Here is a 20,471-nt window from a genome sequence, read left to right on the forward strand (position 1 = left end):
GAATTCTTAGAGTAAACACATCCTAGTAATTAATACCCAGATAGAGAAACAGGACATTAAGAGCGCCCAGAAGCTCTCCCTTGTATCTCTTCTAGTTGCGACTCCCTCTACCCAAGGGTAACCGTGATCCTGGTTTCTAGCATCACAGATTAGTTTTGCCTGGGATGGAATCATTCAGCATATGGTCTTTTGTGTACGGTTTCTTTTGCTCAGCTTTATGTTTGTGAGATGTACTGACGTCGCTGTGTGTAGTTGTAGATGAGTTACTCCTCCCCTGCTCTGTGTGTATGCTTGCCAGGCAAACTGTGCATCTCCTGTGTGTCTACCGATGATTATATTCTTTTATCGCAAATTAATTGAGCAGATAGACAGATACATTTATTAATCTTGGTAAGTGCAGTAGCTGATAGAAAAGATGCACAAGGCATCCTAAGAGATGGTTCTTTTCATTATTGAACTTTGTATTTCACTTTCAAGGTGACAGAGAAGCTGGTGCTTTCCAAGCTATTTCAAATGTACATCTTTACAAAGGTGACAATATAAAAAATTGTGATGCTATTCTCCAGGTATGAAAGTGAAGCACAGAGAGGCTCATGACTGTCTTAGTTCTACCAGCAAGAGTCCTCAGAGCCCTCACATTTCCAGTGCCTGAATTCTATTTATACCCCTCCTTCCAAAGCTTGCACGGATCTGTGAGGAAAAGAGCAAAATCAGATGGACGCTTATTTTCCCAGGCAGAAACTAAGGTATTAACAGAAGAAGCCCTTTGTTCAAAAATATCCAACATGAATGCATAAACAAATGACAGATAAAAGCAGGCTGCTCTGGCTGAAGGGAGAAGAGAGAGGCGAGCCCTGTCCCTCCGCCCTCCTCTTCTCAGCAAGAGTGGCTCCTGGAAGCTGCTCCGGACCCCTGACACTCGCCTGCAGTACTTATCACCAGCCAGGTCTGATAAGCTGGCAAATGCTTGATCTGTGCTTTTAAACTGGGGTCTGAGGCTCCTTTCTGACCAGTGACCACAACTGCAGAGAAAATTCTTTCTCAGAGGTAATGTCTCCCCATCTTATCTCCTTCTAGAACTGCTAAAGGCTTGGACTCCAATTTCTTTTCTTTTTTTTTTTTTTATTATGATATGTTAGTGACCATACAGTACATCATTAGTTTTTGATGTAGTGTTCCACGATTCATTGTTTGCGTATAACACCCAGTGCTCCATGCAATACATGCCCTCCTTAATACCCTTCACCAGGCTAGCCCACCCCCCGCCCCCCTCCCCTCTAAAACGCTCAGTTTGTTTCCTGGTGGACTCCTACTTCTTAACATTTTCTATAACCCCTCTCCCTACTCCTGCCTCGTAAGTCCAGGCTTGATGTGAATCTTCTTTATAGCACAAAGAGGAAAATGAAAAGGCAGCAACCTAATCCTGCATCATTACAGCAAAATGACTTCTAGTCAAAGTAAGAGTATGACTTGGAGCAGACCTGCCAGGAGGTCTTAAACTGTCTGAATGAAACCTTCCTCTGTAGTTTCCAACCCTCAGTGACATTCATTTCTGTGCTAGGCACACAGTAGGTGTACAATAAATACTTTCTTGGTGAATGTGCAGTATTCACATTTGTTTAGGTGATGTTCCCTGTTTAGAAACAGATTAAATACTCAACAGTGATTTGTGATTATAATCATCACTAAAGTCCATCAGCTCACTTCACACATAATAGAAAATTCTGTTCTTTCTGTTAACAATATTAGGTGATGATTGCAAGTGAAAGGAATAGGTCCCCTCCCCAGAGTCAAAATCCTTTCTACATCCATTCAGTAAGTATTTGTTGAGTCCTTACTATGTAGCGGTATTTATTCTAGGTTCTTGAGAGTGATAAATCAGTGAACAAAACAGAGGAAAATTCCTGCCTTTGTTGAGCTTATGTTCTGATGGGTACACAAACAATAAACAATAGACATAATAAATAAGTGGATGATATAGTATGCTGGAAACAAGGAGAAGAATGTTCCTGGAACTGAGGGCAAAACATGTACTCCATTATTTGGACTTGGCTTTTACTTTGAGTGAAATGAAGAATCTTTGGAGGGTTTTGAACAGAGGGACATGATCTAACTTGCATTTTATTTTTTTATTTTTTTAAAGATTTTTATTTATTTATTTGAGATAGAGAGTGAGAGCAAGTGAGAGAGAGAGATAGAGAGACCACAAGTGGGGGGGCACAGAGGGAGAGGGAGATGCAGGGTCTCCACTGAGCAGGGAGCCCAACGCAGGGCTATATCCTAGAACCCTGGGATCATGACTTGAGCCGAAGGCAGATGCTTAACCGACTGAGCCACCCAGGCATCCCTAACTTGCATTTTAAAAGACTCTCTTGGACAGCTCTGTTGAAAATAAACTGCAGGGGTTGGGGGTGGAGACAAGATAGAAGCAATGAAATCCATCCGTAGGTAGCTATAGTACATGGAGGCAAGGCCCAGAGTGGTAGCAGTGGAAGGGGTAAGAGGGACAGATTCTGAATATGTTTTGAAGGAAAAGCCAACAAGATTTCCGATGTATTGGGTAAGAGAAGAGACGTTAAGGATGACTTCAAGGTTTCTGCCTGAGCAACTGTGAGCAGGATGGGCCAGGTAGAGCAGGATAAAGGGGAAGATCAAGAGTTCAGTTTGGAAGGTACTGAGTTTAAGATGTCTGTTAGATACACAAGCAAAGATGTTGAGAAGGCAGTTGGCTATTAGTTTGGAATATGGGAGTGAAATTTACCCTAGAGATATTTGGGAGTCATCAGCATATAGATGGTATTTCAGGCCACGAGACTGGGTATGATTAGAGAGGGAATGAGTATAGATGGAGAGAAGAAGACCAAGGACTGGCCCTGGGGGACATCAACATTAAGAGGTCAAGGAAAAGAGAAGAAACCAGCAATGGGGATTGAGAAGGAACAACTACTAAGGTAGATGTAATAGCAAGAAGGTGTGGTGTCCTGGGCAGTGTATGAAGAAAGTTTATCAAGGAGAAGGTGGTAAACAACTTTGTTAAATGCTGCTAATTCAAGAAAACTGAGAACTGAAATGGCCATTAGATGTATCATTGGTAACTTCAGTGAGAGGAGTAGTTTTGGTGCAGTGTTGCAAGGCGGGGGGGGGGGGTGTCATGCAAAGCCTTATGGGGATAGGTTTGAGGGAAATGAGAAAAGAGGAACTGAAGAGAGAAAGAAAAAACAGTTTTAGTGCAAAGGGAGCAAGGAGTTAAAGGGATACTTAGCAGGGGAAATAGGGACAAGAGAAAATTTGCATTTGTTTTTTTATTAATGAGTGAAAAAATGAGAATAGCATATTCATGATGAAGGTAATGTAAGAGAGAAAGGAAAGAATTTCTAGAGCAATGTTCTTGAGTATGCAAGGAGGCATGGTTTCTAGTACACCCATAGGGCATAAAGAGATCATCTATGCTTAATAGGAAGGAAAGCAGAATATATGGGTACAGATGCTGGCAGGTGGGGAAATGGGTGGTGAAATCTGGAAGTTCTCTGGTTGCTACCATTTTTTTAGTGATGCATGGAGCAGGGCCATCTGCTGAGTGCTGGCTCTACTTTCAAAATACATCAAGAATCCAATCACTTTCTCATCATTTCAGCTGCTACCATCTCGGTCCAAGCTATCAATGCTCACCCAGAGTTTTGCAAATGGGTCTAGGGACTAGTCTCCCTGCTTCCACCCTTCCCCCACTACAGATGTTATATTGAAACATAAGTGCATCATGTGACTCTTCTGCTCTAATCCTCCAAAGGCTTTCTATCTTACTCAGACAAAAGTCAAAGTTGTTGCTTCCTCCCTACCTTCCTTCTGCAACCTCACCTCTTACTACTCTCCTTCTCACACACTGTGTACCTTTCTACCAATCTTCTTGCTGTGCCTTAAAACCACCAGTCATGCTCCTTTCTAAGAACCTCAGGACATGCTCTTTCCATTTTCTAGTATGTTTCAGTGTGGCTTCCTCGACCACATTCAAATTACAACTCATATTCCTTACATTCCCTATCTGCCCTCCCTGCCCTATTTTCCTTATGGCACTTATCAACATCTAACATACAACATATTTAGTTTATTATTCCTATTGGAATGTAAGTTCTGTGTAAGGAGGGAGTTGTACCCTGTTGTTTCTAATGCTTTCCCCAGTGCCTAGAATACCACCAGGCGCATACTTTTAGAATGAACAAATAAATTTCAGAACTATGCTGCGATGCTAGGGTCTACTGTGATCACTCCGCAGAGACAAAATGCGCCTTTAACCAAAGTTTTGTTTGACTGTTGACGATGAGGATGCCACATGTGCACCAGGAGGGTATGAAAAGGTTTGTTACTCACATAATATGGCTTCCTGGGTAGGGTAGGACTGTCTCCCACACTGGTCTCAAAGTGGCATTAGAGAGCAGAGAAATGATACTGGCCTGGGCTTTTATTGTGGGTAGGAGGTGAGGCTGGGGTGAAGATTCCCATGCACAGGGCAGGCCTTGTTTAGTTTGAACCTCCTGCTTGTGCCAAAGGAAAGAGCATGTGCACTTTCTTACCAGCTTGCCCAGATATAGGGCAGAAGGAGAAGGGAGTGTGATGGTTGGCTTGAAAACTGGTAGCAGTTAAACAAAATAAACGGAGTCAGACTCTTTATTACAGGACCCATTGCAAGTAGGATCGTTAGTGTGTTTCATGTTCTCTGATTCTACCTGGGACGTAGCACATCACATCTCCAAGGGATCTCAGGGCTCTAGGCAAATTGCCTGATTTTCCAGATGAAGAAGACTGAGTCCTGTTCCACTATATTGTCTTGTCTTTGCAAATTCCAATGTAAATTGCCTCAGGGGCTGGCTCCCCTATGGCAAGCCCTAGGGCTATAAGTTCTTAAAAACAATCTCGAACAAGGTTTTAAACTCTTGACTCTCAGAACCCTTGTCTATAAAATTCTTATAGTAATATCTACTGTGCTTTTGTTAGAGTGAAGGTTTCAATGGAAGAGTGCTTATAAAGTGCCAGCACATGGTAGTGCTCTGTGAATAGTCATTGCTAGAGTCAGAAATTAGTACCCTCTAGCTAAAAACCATTTGGTCTGGGCATGTTTAAGAGAACACTCTGAAACAGTCTAAGATAGGTAGAATATAATTATTTCATTCCATTTCAGAAGGAACTACTTACTTTATTTTCCTTTTTTTTTTTTTTACCTGCAAACTGTATCAAGGTATAAAACATTCCCATTACCCTAGAATGTTTGCCAATGCTCTTTCCCAGCTACTCACCGTCTCCAGAAGCAACTGCTCTTTTAATTTCTGCCACTCTCTGGTGGTTTTGCCTGTTCCAGAACTTCATATAAATGGAAGTATACATGATCTACTCTTTTGTATGTCGCTTCTTTCATTTAGCCTAATGTTTGTGAGATCCATCCATGTTGTATGCATTAGTAACTCATTCCTTGTCATTACTGACTAGTATTCCATTGCAATCCATGATATCCCACACTACAGTTTATTTTTCCATTTTTCTGGGATTAATATCATCATATATTTTAAAGAACCAAAACCAGGCATGGCCTCCAAAAGGGAACAATGCCCCATTATTGCCAGGTTCTGAACAATAGGGTGGAGAAATGGGCACACATCTGAAGGAGAGTTGAGTGTACAGAAAATTTCATCTACCTCTCTCAGTTCCTCGGTTTGCTTTGCCTGGGAATTCCCTAGCAGAGATGTTAGAGAGCTTTAAAGAGTTTGACTTTTCAATTGAGATGGTGCCAACTCCTCATAATTTTGTTTTCTACTTTAGTTCTTTTTTTTTTCAAAATGCTATTTTTTCCTTTTTCTTTTATTGTAGGCTTTGCACTCCTGGGAGGACACCCTTGTTTTCTTACCACACAAGATATTCATTTGGGTGTGAATGAAAGTCTCACGGACACAGCCCGGTTTGTAAATCTTCTCTTCAAAGCTTATTTCAGAAGTGATGAATTTCAAAAAGAAATATGCTTCTCTTTAAATAAGGTTTCCCCCCCCCCAGCATCCTTTGTACTATTCTGTTTCCTCCTTTCTCTCTTTACCTGATGATCTGAATGCTTCTCCCCTCATCCTCTGGTCACTTTCTGTGGGTTAAGATAATTTTTTTCTTAGCAATTTGAAGAGGTTTCTGATTATAAAATTTCAAACTTAGGGAACCTTAGAAAGTGTTATGTAACTCATATTTGACAGTTGAAGAAATAGATGTCCAGGGAAACTGACATGGTCAATGACTCATAACTAGTTAGCATCAGAGCAGGTAATACTATTAACAGCTAACATTTATTGAGCATTTATTATGTGTTAGGCATGATCTTAACTCATTTAATCCTACAACAACCCAAATAGATTGGCATAAAGAGGTGAAACAACTTAATTAGGAATGTACTAGCTAATATAACATTAAATATCAAAATGTCAGTGGCTAACATGGTGTGGATATTCCTGATTGGTAAGAGGGAAGGATTAATTATTTATGTGGCCCTTCAGGGACTCTGAATGAGAATGGCTTTTGCCATTTTCAACGAGTAGCATCCAAGGTTGTCCTGGGTGTTCACGTCTAGTCAGGACCTAAGGGAAGAGAGTATGGAGATGGGATACTTGCTTCAAACTCATCTTGGCAGAGAAGCGACACAATCAATTCTACTCCCATTCTGTTGGCAAGTACTAGTAGCTCATCCCTACTCAGATAAAAATAGAGGTAAGAAAAGCCTCTTAACGATGATATTACAAAGACTGAAACATAGGACCCCTGATTCCCCATGCAATGCTGTCACCATTATATCATGTTTAGTTGAGAAATACAAAGCAAATGTCTTTGTTTAAATATTTCACCCTTGATATCAAAGACTAATGACTTTTTTTCCTGAAAATGATATGCCATAAGTAACTCCTTGCAATACTACTTTTTACGGCAGTTGCTTTGGTGTATACTAAAGAATCTATCTACCCCATTTGAATTGCTAACAAAATTTGAAATAACTCATCTTTAAGCCTTTTAGTGACATTATTTCAGATGGAACGATGTTAATATTAAGAAGTGTTGTGTTCATCTTCTGGATGCATGGAACTAAAAGAATAAATAAACATAAATGAGTTTTTCTTCCAACTATGCTGCCACTGATTGGGATTACATTTGCCTAATAATTCTGCTTCCACAAAAAGAAACTGTACTTTATTCAAAAGCAAATATTACAATCTGGTTAAGGGATGATGCCAGGGGCACATCCAGGAGAGAAGTTTCAGTGGGGATCCTCCATATAGAACCAAGAGAACAATGGTGAGTAAGTCCTGTGTAAAGTAGTGATTGGAAAAGGACAAAGTTGGAGGAATAGCTGAGCATCCAATAAAGAGTTACGGAGTGCAGACTGGCAGCCAGAAAGAGGTCGGGACCCAGAAATCAGTAGAGTGGGCAGGACCCCCCCCCCAAAGCAAGAAACAAATAACCAAGCATAGCTTGAAAGCCGAGAATGAATATAAACATGTTCTTTGCTGCACTTGCTCTCCACACAACAATTCCCACTGCAAGTCCTTAGAGGAGCTCTACACAGACCCTGAGGAAAACAATCTGCTCACAAGTTCCAACATAATTGGAACCTTTTAGTCTATATACTTAGTTCCACTGCTACATGGATATATGGATACATAAAAGTGGGTCCATAGAATTCATTCTGATCGTTCCATCTTATCCCAAAGACTCTGAATAAAAATAATAGCTCCTCCCTGAAGAGTGGATTTCTTGTGCTATTATCTCTATATCTTTGTAAAAACCTGAAAAATTACATATTATTGGCCCAGTTTTATAGATGACAAAACCATGACTCAGAAAAGTAATGGAGCTTAGCAGCTAAGTCAGCATTCAGATCATGCTTTTTTTTTTTTAAGGCGATGATGTTTTGACTACCCCTACCACCTTTTACATATAGCCCATGAGAGGAGCAGTGAAATACATTATAGGAAGCATTGGCTTGTGTGTCATGAGGTCCCCAAGACTACCCCCATGTTTGATGATTCACTAGGAGGATTCACAGACTCAGCATATAGTCCTAATACTCACAGCTATGATTTATTACAGTGGAAGTATACGCAGCACAATCAGTGAAGGGAAAAGGCACATGTAGCAAAGTCCAAGGGAAACCAGGTGGAAGATTCCAAGAATCCTTTCCCAGTGAAGTTACTCAGGACACATTTAATTCCCTTAGTAATGAGTTGTGACAACACCTATGAAATGTTGCCAACCAGGGAAGATCCTTAGAGACTCAATACCCAGCGTTTTTATTGGGGGCTGGTCACATAGCATCCTCAGTTTGACATGTACCCAAATCCAGACTCTCAGAAGGAAAGCTGGTGTTCACTTTAAACCATATTGTTTGTAAGAAAAAAAAGAAATTAGGCACAGTGAGCCACTTTTAATCAGTCCTAGAAACCCTCCCCAAATCAAAGTTCCCAGATGCTATCCAAAGGCCAACTTTGCACCCTTCTTAACAAAAGAAAAAAAAAGGTTTATTTTATTTATTGGAGAGAGAGAGAGTAGGGGCACGGGCAGATGCGGAGAATCTCAAGCGGACTCCACTTCACGCTCAGCACTGAGCCTGACTTGGGGCTCAATCTCACAACCCTGAGATCATAACCTGAGCCAAAGTCAAGAATCAGACACTTAACCAACTGAGCCACCCAGACACCCCCATGTAGGCCTTTAAAAGGCTATCTATCTGTCAGACATGGCTTGAAAATCACAAGGCTTGAGATCTAGTCTAAGCTTTGCCACTTACCTACTGTGACTCATTGGTGAAAACTTCCCTGGATTTTAGTTTCCTTTTCTATAAAATCAGGGCATTCTGATCTTTAAGGTCCAATTTACACTATCCGGTGCATGTGAATGTATTAGATATCAAGTGATTGTCCTTACACAGAGGTGAAACCCAATGCAGAAAAAATGCAGAATTCTGGGACCCACACTCAGAAATTCTAATTCTGTAGCGAGAGCTCAGATAGTTTTGAGGAATCTATACTTTAACAAGCTCCTCAAATGATACTGTTGCCTGGGTGGCTGGACCACACTTTGCGAATTCCTGAATTGGAAGGCTGTGTAGTAATCCTGGGCTGTTGTGCTGTCAATCTATGCTAGTGTGTGAGTGAAGGGAATGGTAAAGAAGGGACAGCTAATAAAACATATGTATGGTTTCATGATAACTGATTGTGAAGGGTACATTGATAGTGAAGGCAAAATGATTTCACATTGGTTATTCTTAAAATATATGTGGATACATTAGGAGAAGCAGAAAAATAAAAGGAGTTTCTGCTTTGGAGAGCAGGTGCTAGATGAGGTATTAGACATATTGCATTAAAGGCTGAACCTCCAATGCAAATGTCCACAAGCCACTGGAGATAGGCATTGGGTGAAGCTGAAAGCTAGATAAATAGAACTGTAAGCTCACTGGTAGAAAATTAGCTCCAGAATCTCCTTGTGGGAGGATTGTAGAAGGCTGAACCTTGAGGACAGGTGCAGTTAGGGAAGGGCAGGAGGAAATAGTTAGGGTACAAGGAGAATAGGATAGTGCAATAACAGAAGAGCCTGAACTGGGCAATGGGGATGTCAGAAAGGGTGGCACAGTAGCTACTGTGGAATCTGACTTTCTTCGGTGTACCCCATTACTGCTTAATCTGCCAAAATATCTGACAAACAAGGTATGGCTGAGATTCAGAAATTCAATAAATCTAAATTGAAGAAGACAAGAGAAATCCACTGCCTTTCACAGAAGCAATTGAACTGGAGAAGCAAGGAAGTGAATCTTAATGACATCTACCCTGCCAATATGCATCGTACAATCCATAGTAATTGCCTCCTTGCTTTTTGTGGAAGTTCAACTTTGTAAGATGCAAAGAGTTTGGATGAGGTTTAAATGACAGTGCTGGCCTTTTCAAATCAAGAGAATAGTGCACACCTGACACTGACTGATGGTGTTGCTTCTCCATCTGCCTGTCTGGCTACTTTGGGGGCCCGGTGGAATGAAAAAAGTGACTGCCCATTGGTGAAAGGAGAACCTAAGGGGGAATACAGTGAATGTGGCAACAGAAAAAAAAAAAAAAAAAAGACAAAACTGGGCTAGTCTCCTAAAAGCTGTTAAGTGCAATTTCCAAAGTGTTATTTAGTCAAATGATTTAATTATTTGTTTATTCAAAAAATTTATTGAATGCCTAGTTTTTCTTCTAGGAATTGTTTAAGCACTGAGAATAAAATGCTGATCAAGTCAAACAAAATCCTTGTTTGAGTGGAAATTATATTTCAGGGAGAGGAGGCTTTCACTAAACAAATAAATAAAGCATGAATAGAATAGCAGGTTGGGATACGTGCTATGATGACGCAAATGCAGGGTGATCTGTGGGTGGGGTGGGGCTGACTTTAGATAGGGTGGTGAGGAAAGGCCTCTCTCTGAGGAGGTGACAGTTGAGAACTGACTGAAAAGGCAGAGGCAGGTATGCAAACCTGCGGGAAAAGCCTCGCTGGCAGAACAAACTGCTGGTACAAAAGCTTAAGGCAAGAACAAGTTGAATGTATTCAGGAAGAGAAGGACAGCAAGCAATGTTTTAAAATATGCAAGTAAACATATTTTAGATCTTCAAATAATTAAAAAACTACCCTTACAAGTTGGTCCTGTTTCAGCCACCAAAGGAAAGATAGATCAAACCAAAAGTACCTAAATACACATTCAAAATAAAACATATTGCTCTTTACTTTCTTGATTATAAGAATAAAACCTGTCCACTCTTCAAAATATTGTAGGCAAATTCTCCTTAGCTAAGCCTGAGTTCAGTATTGTGTAATATGAGGGTGCTAATGGGGAATAAGGGGAGCACTGAGATGGAGCTGTTGGCTGATATTGTGGAAGAGCTGGTGTGTTGGGGTCCTCAAGATCACCCCCAGGTTCAAGAATTCATTAGTAGGGCTCACTCATAGGACACAGCATATGGTCATACTAATGGCTAAGATCCATTACCAAATCAAACCAAACCAAACCAAACCAAACCAAACAAACAAAAGCATATAAAGTAAAATCAGCAAAGGGAAAAGGTGCGTGGGGCCAAGCCCAGGGGAGACCAGGCAAAAACTTCAAAGGGTCCTCTCCCTGTGGAGCCACACAGGACATGCTTAATTCCCCCCAGCGATGAGTTGTGTCAACACATGTGAAATGTTGTTATCAGGCAAACTTGTTAGACACATAGCGCTCAAGATTTTTATTGAGGGCTGGTGACATAGGCACCCTCAGCCCAGCATAAACCCAAATTCTAGGCTCCCAGAAGGAAGGGAGATGTTCGGTATAATCCATAGTGTTTATACAATTTAGGCAGTGAGCCATCCTTACTATTTCCAGGAATGGTGGAAACACTCCAGAAGTCTAAGTTCCCAGATGCCAGCCAAGGGCCAACCCTGTAAGTAGGCCTTTCAAAGGCAGCCATCTCAGGACTGCTATGTTAACTCATTTTTTGCACCACGAGGCTCTCATCTCTTCTGGATTTTGCTAAATGTCCTTTACCTAGATACACTCTAACTGTTAAGGAGTATATATTGCACCCACGGAAGGACAGCCTCAATATTTGAACTGTTTCCTCAGTTCAGTGTGGATCCCTGTAGGGCCAAGCTCCCAACAGAATCAATCATTGTTCACTTCCCTCTTTTGAAAAGTCTCTCTTGGCAACTCTTTTCCACCCCCTAACATATCATAAAACACAAAAAATACATATTTTTTCATTTAAATTTGCTTCAGATTTGAGGGCATTTTCAGATTTTGTCAATTCTCTGGTGCTCTGCTGGGGTTAAGAGTTGGACGGTCTATTTTTGCCTTCACTCTGGGCTTGTCCTTTTAGATGTGACACCAGAGGTGACACCTTAGCATGACTGAGATCATGGATTCCTTGGAAGTCTAAAACTGGATGGAACTTCATGCATACAAATGACCACGAACTTGGTGGCTTAAAACAACAGAGATTATTTATTCGCCCACAGTTCTGGAGGCTAGAAGTTCAAAATCAATGTGTCAGCAAAGGCATGCTGTCTCTGAAGACTCTGGGTAGAATCCTTCCTTGCCCTGCCTAGCTTCTGATGGCTTTCAGCAATCCTTGGTGTTCCTTGGCTTGTAGCTGCATACTACCAAACTCTGCCTCCATGTTCACCTGGGTATCTTCTCTGTATGTCTCTGTGTATCCCCTCCTCTTCTTTTGAGGACATTGGTTATAGGATGTAGGGCCCACTCTACTCCAGTATGACCTCACCTTAACTCATTATCTCTGTGAAGATCCTATTTCCAAACAAGGTCACATTTTGAGTTTATAGGTGGATATGAATTTAGGGGACACCATTCAACCCACTACACGATCACACATCCACAGGCCCCTGCAAAAGCATAGAAACATTTCAAATCATTGTCATTCTGACGGCTCAAATAATGGAAGTCATATAGGGATTTGTGGATGAGACACAGTCCTCAAGAGAAGGAGTGATTCACTGTCATCGTGAAAGGAATGTTTTTAAAAAGCTGGAATACTATTATTGAAGGTATTTATACCAGTGATATTAAGACCGAAAAAGGCAATCTTTCTTAGATTTCTTACTAAAATGTTTTAAAATATTGTACCTAATTAGGTACTAATAAATTGATATATCTATAAATTGAAAAGATGATAGGTAGATGGTAGACAAAATTCAGTCCTTCACAACATGAGTTATGACTCTTCATAGTATAGAGGCAATTTGCCATAGTATAAACTTCAGGGGCTTAGAAACAGGGTTGGGCTTCTGTTTAAGTCACAACTCATACAACACTGGACTAGTTGCTTCTGAATCTTAGGTTCCTCAGCCATAAAATGGAGATACAAATACTTAATGAGTTACGTGAGGATGAATGAGATAATGCTTATAAAGGACAGGCACACAGAATAAATTCAAGTAATATTGATTGAACCAAGTTATGGCCTGATTCAATCTCAGGAAAGCTCTCATTTAATTTGAGGCATCGCTGTGGGCTCCTAGTCAGCTTACAGTGACCCAACACTGAAATTCCTCTAGCACATTTTGAGGAGGTCATTCTCAATGCCATTATGCCGTACCCATTTATCCCTGAGGTCCTCAAAACTAGGCACTAATACCTAAGTCAAAATAATCTGGCCATTATAGAAGCTTTCATGAATAAATTGCATGTGGCAATTATTCAACATCCCTGGATTTCTTCCAACACCAGCCCATTTGAGAGGAGCCCATCTGGGTTTGCTAAAGGTATCGTTTTTTGTCCTCATTATTCTTATATTGATATAACTAAAATTATAACCTTGGTAGAGATATCAGAGCACTAGAATAGTCTCCCTCCTGGAGGGAGACTCAGTTAACCAGTTTATTCCTTGACCAATTTACATTGGGGATAAAGTCTATGCCTCCTCTAAGGCCTTGGCCTGCTTCAATAAAAAATAAAAATAGGAACTATCCATTTTTTAACAATTATAGATTTCTCAGTGGTATATGCACAGCCAAATATTCCTCCCACTGCTTGTCAGTCAGCTATTCAACTGACTGGAGGTGTCACTGATAACAAACTGGAATTTAGGGGGCACACAGTCTGATTCAATGCAGGATAAGGACAAAAGGAAGAATGTGTGGCAGGACCCCATGAAAATACAAGTACTGTTTGCCTTTGGTTTTTGCAACACATTCACCACGTTCCAGTAAGTTTAGGAACAACTCAACATCTACCAGCATCAGGATTGTTGTATGATTGTCCATCTCACCAATATCCATGTTTGCTCTTAAGATCTGGCCCAGGACACTATTGGTGTTTTCTTTTCTGTTTTGTTGCTTGTTTTATTTTTGGGGTGTTTTGTTTTGTTTTAGTATCTGTTCACCCAACCACATAGACTCTGCATCAGGCCTTCCTGGGTCCATGGGGGACTTTGCTTACGGTATCTTTTGCTTTGTTTTGCTTTGTTTTGTTTTGGCCTTCTAGGGGGTTTTAATTAATCCCTAAAAAAGTTTTGATCTTATACCGAAGGAAAGAATATCAAAGAATAATAGAAATTCGAGGTCAGAAAGGTCTTTATGGGTTCTTTAGATCAGCCATCCTTTTCGTGCCTCCTCCATACCATTTCTTCAAAATTGTCCTTGGTTTGCATGAAAATATCTGCTATCAGGGCACTCTATATACCGTGTGATCTTGTTTCATTTTTATGCAGTCTGACTGTTCTGATGGGAGTTTATACAAACTGCCTGAGAGTTCTCTTCTACATTAACTTGAAATTGGTCTTGTTATGACTCTTGTCAACATTCTTCTGTTCTTTCATCTCTTAAAAACTCATGTATTTTAATATATTCAAAGACTTCAATTCATTGCAGTTATTATTCTTATTGTTACTCAAATTACCCCATACTTGGCCAATGTGATCTGTCCTCAAGTTGGCTACTGGGTCATTTTGACATGTCTATTAGGCTTTGATAACTCCCTTGCTTTTTGATATGGCAAAATGTTCCAGGCTCATCTTGTACATTTCTTTACTAAGGCCAAGAATTAGCCGTTGCTCTAAGAAGCCTTAATTCATTCTCATTTACTTTCAAAATCAAGTTTGGAAGAAATGTTCTTTCTTGAATGATAAGAGGGGTTTTTTTCTGGTTATTACAGTAATCATCCTTTTGGTAAAAAAAATACTAAAAAGAGATAAAAAATATAGATAGAACCAGCAATACTGCCATCATCCTGAAATAATCAAGGTTAACATTTTATCTCCTGAACCATCTTTCCATTTAAAGTCCTATGCCTCTTTTCCTACATAGTAGATGGGGGTGGGGGTAGGGGAAATAGACCACATTTTAAACATTTAAGTAAGATCAAGTTGAATAAATGTTTTAACTTGTGGATTGTTTTTCTAAACCTTAATATTGGCCATCAAACATCCAGAGGAAACTGAAATGTGTTAGAAACTTTAACTTTGGGTAATTTGGATTTTGCAAGAGCTGTTTTGCTACCATCGTTGACAGAGGCCCAAGATTGTCTACAAAGCTGCAGGAATCCACAGATGGCAAACAGAACTCTATATATTCAATGGAAATGAAAAGAGACAAAAAGCAAGTCATTATAGAGCTAGAGAGAGTATTTTAACTTGTCAGCCTTTCATCTGTAGCACATATAACTCAGCTCTTACAATGCTTAAAGCTGGGGTTTTAAATTGATAGACAGCCATAGAAAGCCCAGATTACTGTTAATGGCTCTCTAAGTCCAGCTCTAGTTACAGCTTTGTCATTGTTTCCAGTGAAAAGGTTTTTCTTTTTTTATAAAAAAAGGTCTTTAGTAACCTGGAAGAAGAAAAGTAAGAGTGGTAATTTCTTTATGATTTATAGCAACTTTAAACATTAAGTAGAAAGCAGCGTCATTGACAAAATAATAGAACTAAGTAACTAAAGGTTTCTAATATCTTTGTTTCCATACATGATCCCAGTGTGAAAACAACCTGGGAGCTGTTAGTTTTCCCCTTGTATCATTATTTCTACTTCACCTTCAGCTTCTGTGGTGGAAGGATCGAAATGGCATTTTCTATCAAGCTTCGTTGTACTCCCTTTGGCCCATAGATGTTTTAATGTCCAAGGGGCTTTCTGTGCCCAAAGTCACGGACCCTACTTTTTGTACTTTGTTGACAGTCCAAAATATTAATCTTATGAATTTATCAGGCATTTGGCATTCCTTTAAACATAAAATAGCTAACATTCCTTGGTGGTTCTCAAAGCGTGGTCCCCAAACCAGCGGCTTAAGCCATACCTGGGAGTTTGTTAGAAATGCAAGTTCTTTGGGGCCCCAACCTACACCTACTGAATCAGAAACCCAACTGACTGTGTTCCAACAAGCCCACCCGATGATTTTGATGCATGTTCATGTTTCAGAACAACTGCTTTAAACAGTCACATACTACTTAACCAGTAAATCAAATACATATTAAATGAACAAAACAAGTTTCCTCAACTGTTTACACACTGATTGCAAACTTAATCAAATGCTTTTAAACATTTAACTTCATCTGAAGCTCTAAACATTTTAAAAAGGAAAAGATGACACATAAAATAGCACATTGATTGCAGAGCAGATTAATATTTTAACAACAAAACTGGGCACCACGCTAACAATATCTATGATATTAATTCTTATCCCTACTTTTGTTCTTATCCTTACATGGCCCTGTAATTGAAACTTCTCTACATTGCTGGTTTGTCAGGAATTCTACAAAAGACTACTCTGATACATTTTCAGGCCTTATGTCTGTAATTTTACCAGATTGGAAAGAAAAAAAAAAGCATCTTGGGGGCTAGGAATGCAGGTTAAGTGGATTGCTGAACTTGATTTTGGTTGGGTTGTAGGAACTGGTTGCTTAGTTCAAGATGAACTAAACTCACATGGCTGGCCACTAGGCTGAATATATTTTTAGCACATCGCTTTCACTTTTTATCATGGATCTATATTGGTTTCCTATTGGTGCCTTAACAAATTACCATACACTGAGTGACTTCAAACAACATAAATTTATTATCTTACACTTCTGGAGGTCAGATGTCTAAAACGAGTCCATAGGGTTGTGTACCTTCTGGAGGCTCCAGGGGAGAATCCAAGTCCTTACCCTTTCCAGCCTTGCTCCATCTTCAAAGCCAGCAGCACAGCTAGCTAGCATCTTCTCTCTTTTCTGACCTCTTGCCTCTCTCTTATGAGGGCCTTTGTCATTATTTGGGCCCACCCCAGGATAATCTCTCTGTCTCAAGATCCTTAATTTAATCATATCTACAAAATTTCTTTTGCCATCTAAGGTAACCTAATCACAGGTTCCGGGTATGAGGACATGGGGGGGGGGGGCATTACTCTGTTTACCATAGGATCCTGATTTTAGTTTTTCATATAGATTCTGACTTTTCACAGAAATTAAAAGATAAGGTATTCTTTAAGTTTTATTTTCTTTGCTTTTCATCTCTGGCAGACCCACTGTAATGTTTTCATGATATATTAACCTGGTCTGGTTTGGATATTTTAAAATATATGCCTTTCATAATGACATTGTTTTATAATTAGTTGGGTCATCAAGTTTTATTCCCAGGGAGGCAGGAAGGTGAGTCTGAAAATTTAAATTCTTCTTCAGGACAGTTAACTAAGTTATTTTGGAATAAACTGTCATATTGTCTTTCTAATTGGAAATTGTATATGGCAACTGGTTCTAGTTAACTGCTAGACTCTTCTTCTACTTCACTTTATATAAAACCACAAATGCTGATGGCATCCATCCATTTATGTTACACTTTCTACCATTTCTAGGAATTTGGCTTATAAGTTAATTCTTTGTGATTTACACACATTAGAAATGGTATGTACCTATGCTTTATAAACAGAAATATACTTAACAATACCCCACAAAAGATCTATCTGTAGATATAGTTATATATAAACACTTTCTTAATAAATAAATTCAAATGTACATAGAAATAGTCATTCTTCACTGATACTACAATTATATTTTTGTACATTTTCTTTGTATTAACTCTTTCCTTATTAGCATGATGAACTTTTACAAGCACAACTTGTTTTATTTGATGATTTTTATTACTATAAGTGGTCACAACTTGACAAACGGGAGCTTCTTTAAGTTGATTTTTTTTCCTTTTAGCACTGCCTCTGCCACTTTTAAATCGCTTTTTGCTTCCTGGAAACATCAGGGTGTTATAGACCTATACTGATTTTGTCCAGTCCAAGGACATGGAATTGACTATCCTGTAATAGTTTCTGGTTCCTTTTTTTTTTTTTTAAATAGAATGATATTAAGACCAATTTCTGGGCACTAGGGACACTTATAAGTGTTGAAGGGGAAAAGATTATAGCTATTGCTGCTGCCATGGGACTATTCCTGGTAGTGACTGAGCTGAAAAGAAAATACCTTTTTTTAAAAAAGATTTTATTTATTTATTTGTTTAGAGAGAGAGAGCGCGCAAGTGGGCAGAGGGGGAGAGGGAGAGAGAGAATCTCAAGTAGATTCCATGCTATGTGTGGAGCCTGAGGCAGGGTTCAATCTCACAACCCTGAGATCATGACCTGAGCTGAAATTAACAGTTGGCCACTCAACCAACTGAGTCACCCAGGTGCCCTGAAAATACTTCTTTAATAAGTGTATAAGATCTTGTTCTTTCCAGACAACTATCATATGATTTCTCTCATCTATGGAACATAAGAACTAGGAAGATCGGTAGGAGAAGAAAGGGATAAAGAAAGGGGGGGGTAATCAGAAGGGGGAATGAAACATGAGAGACTATGGACTATGAGAAACAAACTGAGGGCCTCAGAGGGGAGGGGGTGGGGGAATGGGATAGACCGGTGATGGGTAGTAAGGAGGGCACGTATTGCATGGTGCACTGGGTGTTATACGCAACTAATGAATCATCGAGCCTTACATCGGAAACCGGGGATGTACTATATGGTGACTAACATAATATAATAAAAAATCATTAAAAAAAAAATCTTGTTCTTTCCAGTATAGCATATCATGTTGTTAGCTCTCACTTTTCTTATACTATAGGATTTCAGTGACTACTAAGACTTTCCACCTCTCCATTGTTCCATTCCACAGCAGAATATCCCACTTTCCTCCCACCTCCTCTCTCTATTTTTGAGGACAATGGTTCTCAGTCTTGTCTTCATATTGGAGTAACTTGGTAAGCTTTAAAAATATCAATGTGAATCCTCCACCATATCTTCTGTTTCTATCTATTTCCAAAGGGCAGAATATGGGATCAGGATTTTTATAGCTCCATAGGTGATCCTAATGGGTAGCCAAGGTCAAACACCTGTGTTCTAGAACCTCTGTTGGGCAACCTCATTAAAGCAGACCAGGCACTCTCCCATAAGATTCTACCATACAGGTTCCTGGGATACTAACTCCACATTATAAATAGGGCAAGTAAATGCATGCTTGACTTTTGGCTGCTTGGCTTCAAGAGCTCTTGGGATTTTTCAGTGGAGGGAACCACAATTTCCCTTTTCCAATCATCCAGAAAAATTCATGTCTACAGGGCGTTGACTTCTCCAACTGCTCCCCTCATGTCTCCCTCTGTCAGCCTCATCTTTCTTCATTCTTTCCTAACCTTGCTCTAATTCAAGGTTTCCAAGGCCTTGGTTTCCTTATATGTGAGGTTAAGATAACATTTACAATGTAATACACACTACATCTAGCAAAACTCAACAATACACTGTAAAGTTCTTGAAACCGTAAGAGGTTGGCGGCCCATGGTTCTAGCTCCATAAAATTATTTGAGAAGCTACAATAGGAGTAAAATCTGATTTTCCTTCTATGAGATTCTAGAAGGTCAATTGCAATGGTTAATCCAGATTATTTTTATCCTGTTTGTACACACTTTAGGAAGTGATGCATATTTAAAGAAGTCCTTTCCAGTCAAACACTTCTTTACTGCTCTCTCTCATAGGATTTTAGCTATCATAAAATTAACCAATTCTTCTGAAATAGGGAAATGATAAGTGATTATAGTTATAAACCTTAGTGGGATATCCACCTCCATCTAAGTGACTTCGTCATGATAGAATTAAAAGCCTGCATTCTATACTATGAAGCATCAGTGTATCTATACTGGATAGGGAGTTTTTATTAAGATCTTGAAGAAAAGGAAGAAGATTTAAAATTCTTTTAACATAAAGCTTATGCCTTAGGACAGATTCTCAACATTTGTAAGGTTATCTGAGTTACCTGAGAAACTTGGTAATAGTAAAAGACCCAGATTTCTCCCCTTTGTCAGGAGCTTGGGCCTCTGTAGTTTATTAGTTCTTTATTTAGTCCTGATACACACCAAAGTTTGGGAACCATCGCCTTAGAGCATCAGATGGCTCAGGGCCATCTGGTTATTCAAATTAGGGAGGTCTTAATGGAGTGGATTATTAATTTCTTAGGATTTAAGATGTCTTTTTCCTTCAGTTGAACTAGAAAGCATTCCCTGACAGAGATTACGGACAAAATCCTGTTTTTGTGGGCTGCTATCTCTTGATAGGTTTTTTTTTTTTTTTTTTTGGCCTGGTTAGGGTTCTAAGAAAAGAATGGATGGTACTTTTAAAAATATGGTGGCCTCAATTCCGTCTTTATTAGGCATCTCAAACTTAAAATGCAAATTAGTCACCTGGAAACCTTGTTTAAATGCAGCTTCTGATTCAGTAAATCTGGGTGGGGCCTATGATTCTGCAGTTCTTCCTTCCTTCCTTTCTTTTTGATTCTGCAGTTCTAACAAGTTCTCAGGTAATGGTGATGCTGTTGATCTGAGGAGTGAGGTGCTAGCTTTGGTTGTCAACCTTGGATACACATTGGAATCTCCTGGGAAGTTTTTAAAAACACTGATCCTTAGGTCCTATCCCTAGAGATTCTATTTTTCTGACAATA

The 20,471-nt window shown here is 39.5% G+C and overlaps 1 protein-coding gene and 1 pseudogene across 1 annotated transcript in view; both read left to right on the plus strand.

The window, feature by feature from the left end:
* OTC (ornithine transcarbamylase) overlaps positions 1–20,471 on the plus strand; it is a 60,478-nt gene that overhangs the window by 17,122 nt on the left and 22,885 nt on the right. Inside the window, exon 4 of the mRNA XM_026513297.4 lies at positions 5,857–5,944. Coding sequence (XP_026369082.1) covers positions 5,857–5,944 — 88 coding nt within the window. The remainder of the gene's footprint in view (positions 1–5,856; positions 5,945–20,471) is intronic.
* LOC113265794 (thymosin beta-4-like) lies at positions 6,462–18,549 on the plus strand (annotated as a pseudogene).

The sequence above is a fragment of the Ursus arctos genome, chromosome X (genome assembly GCF_023065955.2).
Source record: "Ursus arctos isolate Adak ecotype North America chromosome X, UrsArc2.0, whole genome shotgun sequence".
Taxonomy (NCBI): Eukaryota; Metazoa; Chordata; class Mammalia; order Carnivora; family Ursidae; genus Ursus; species Ursus arctos.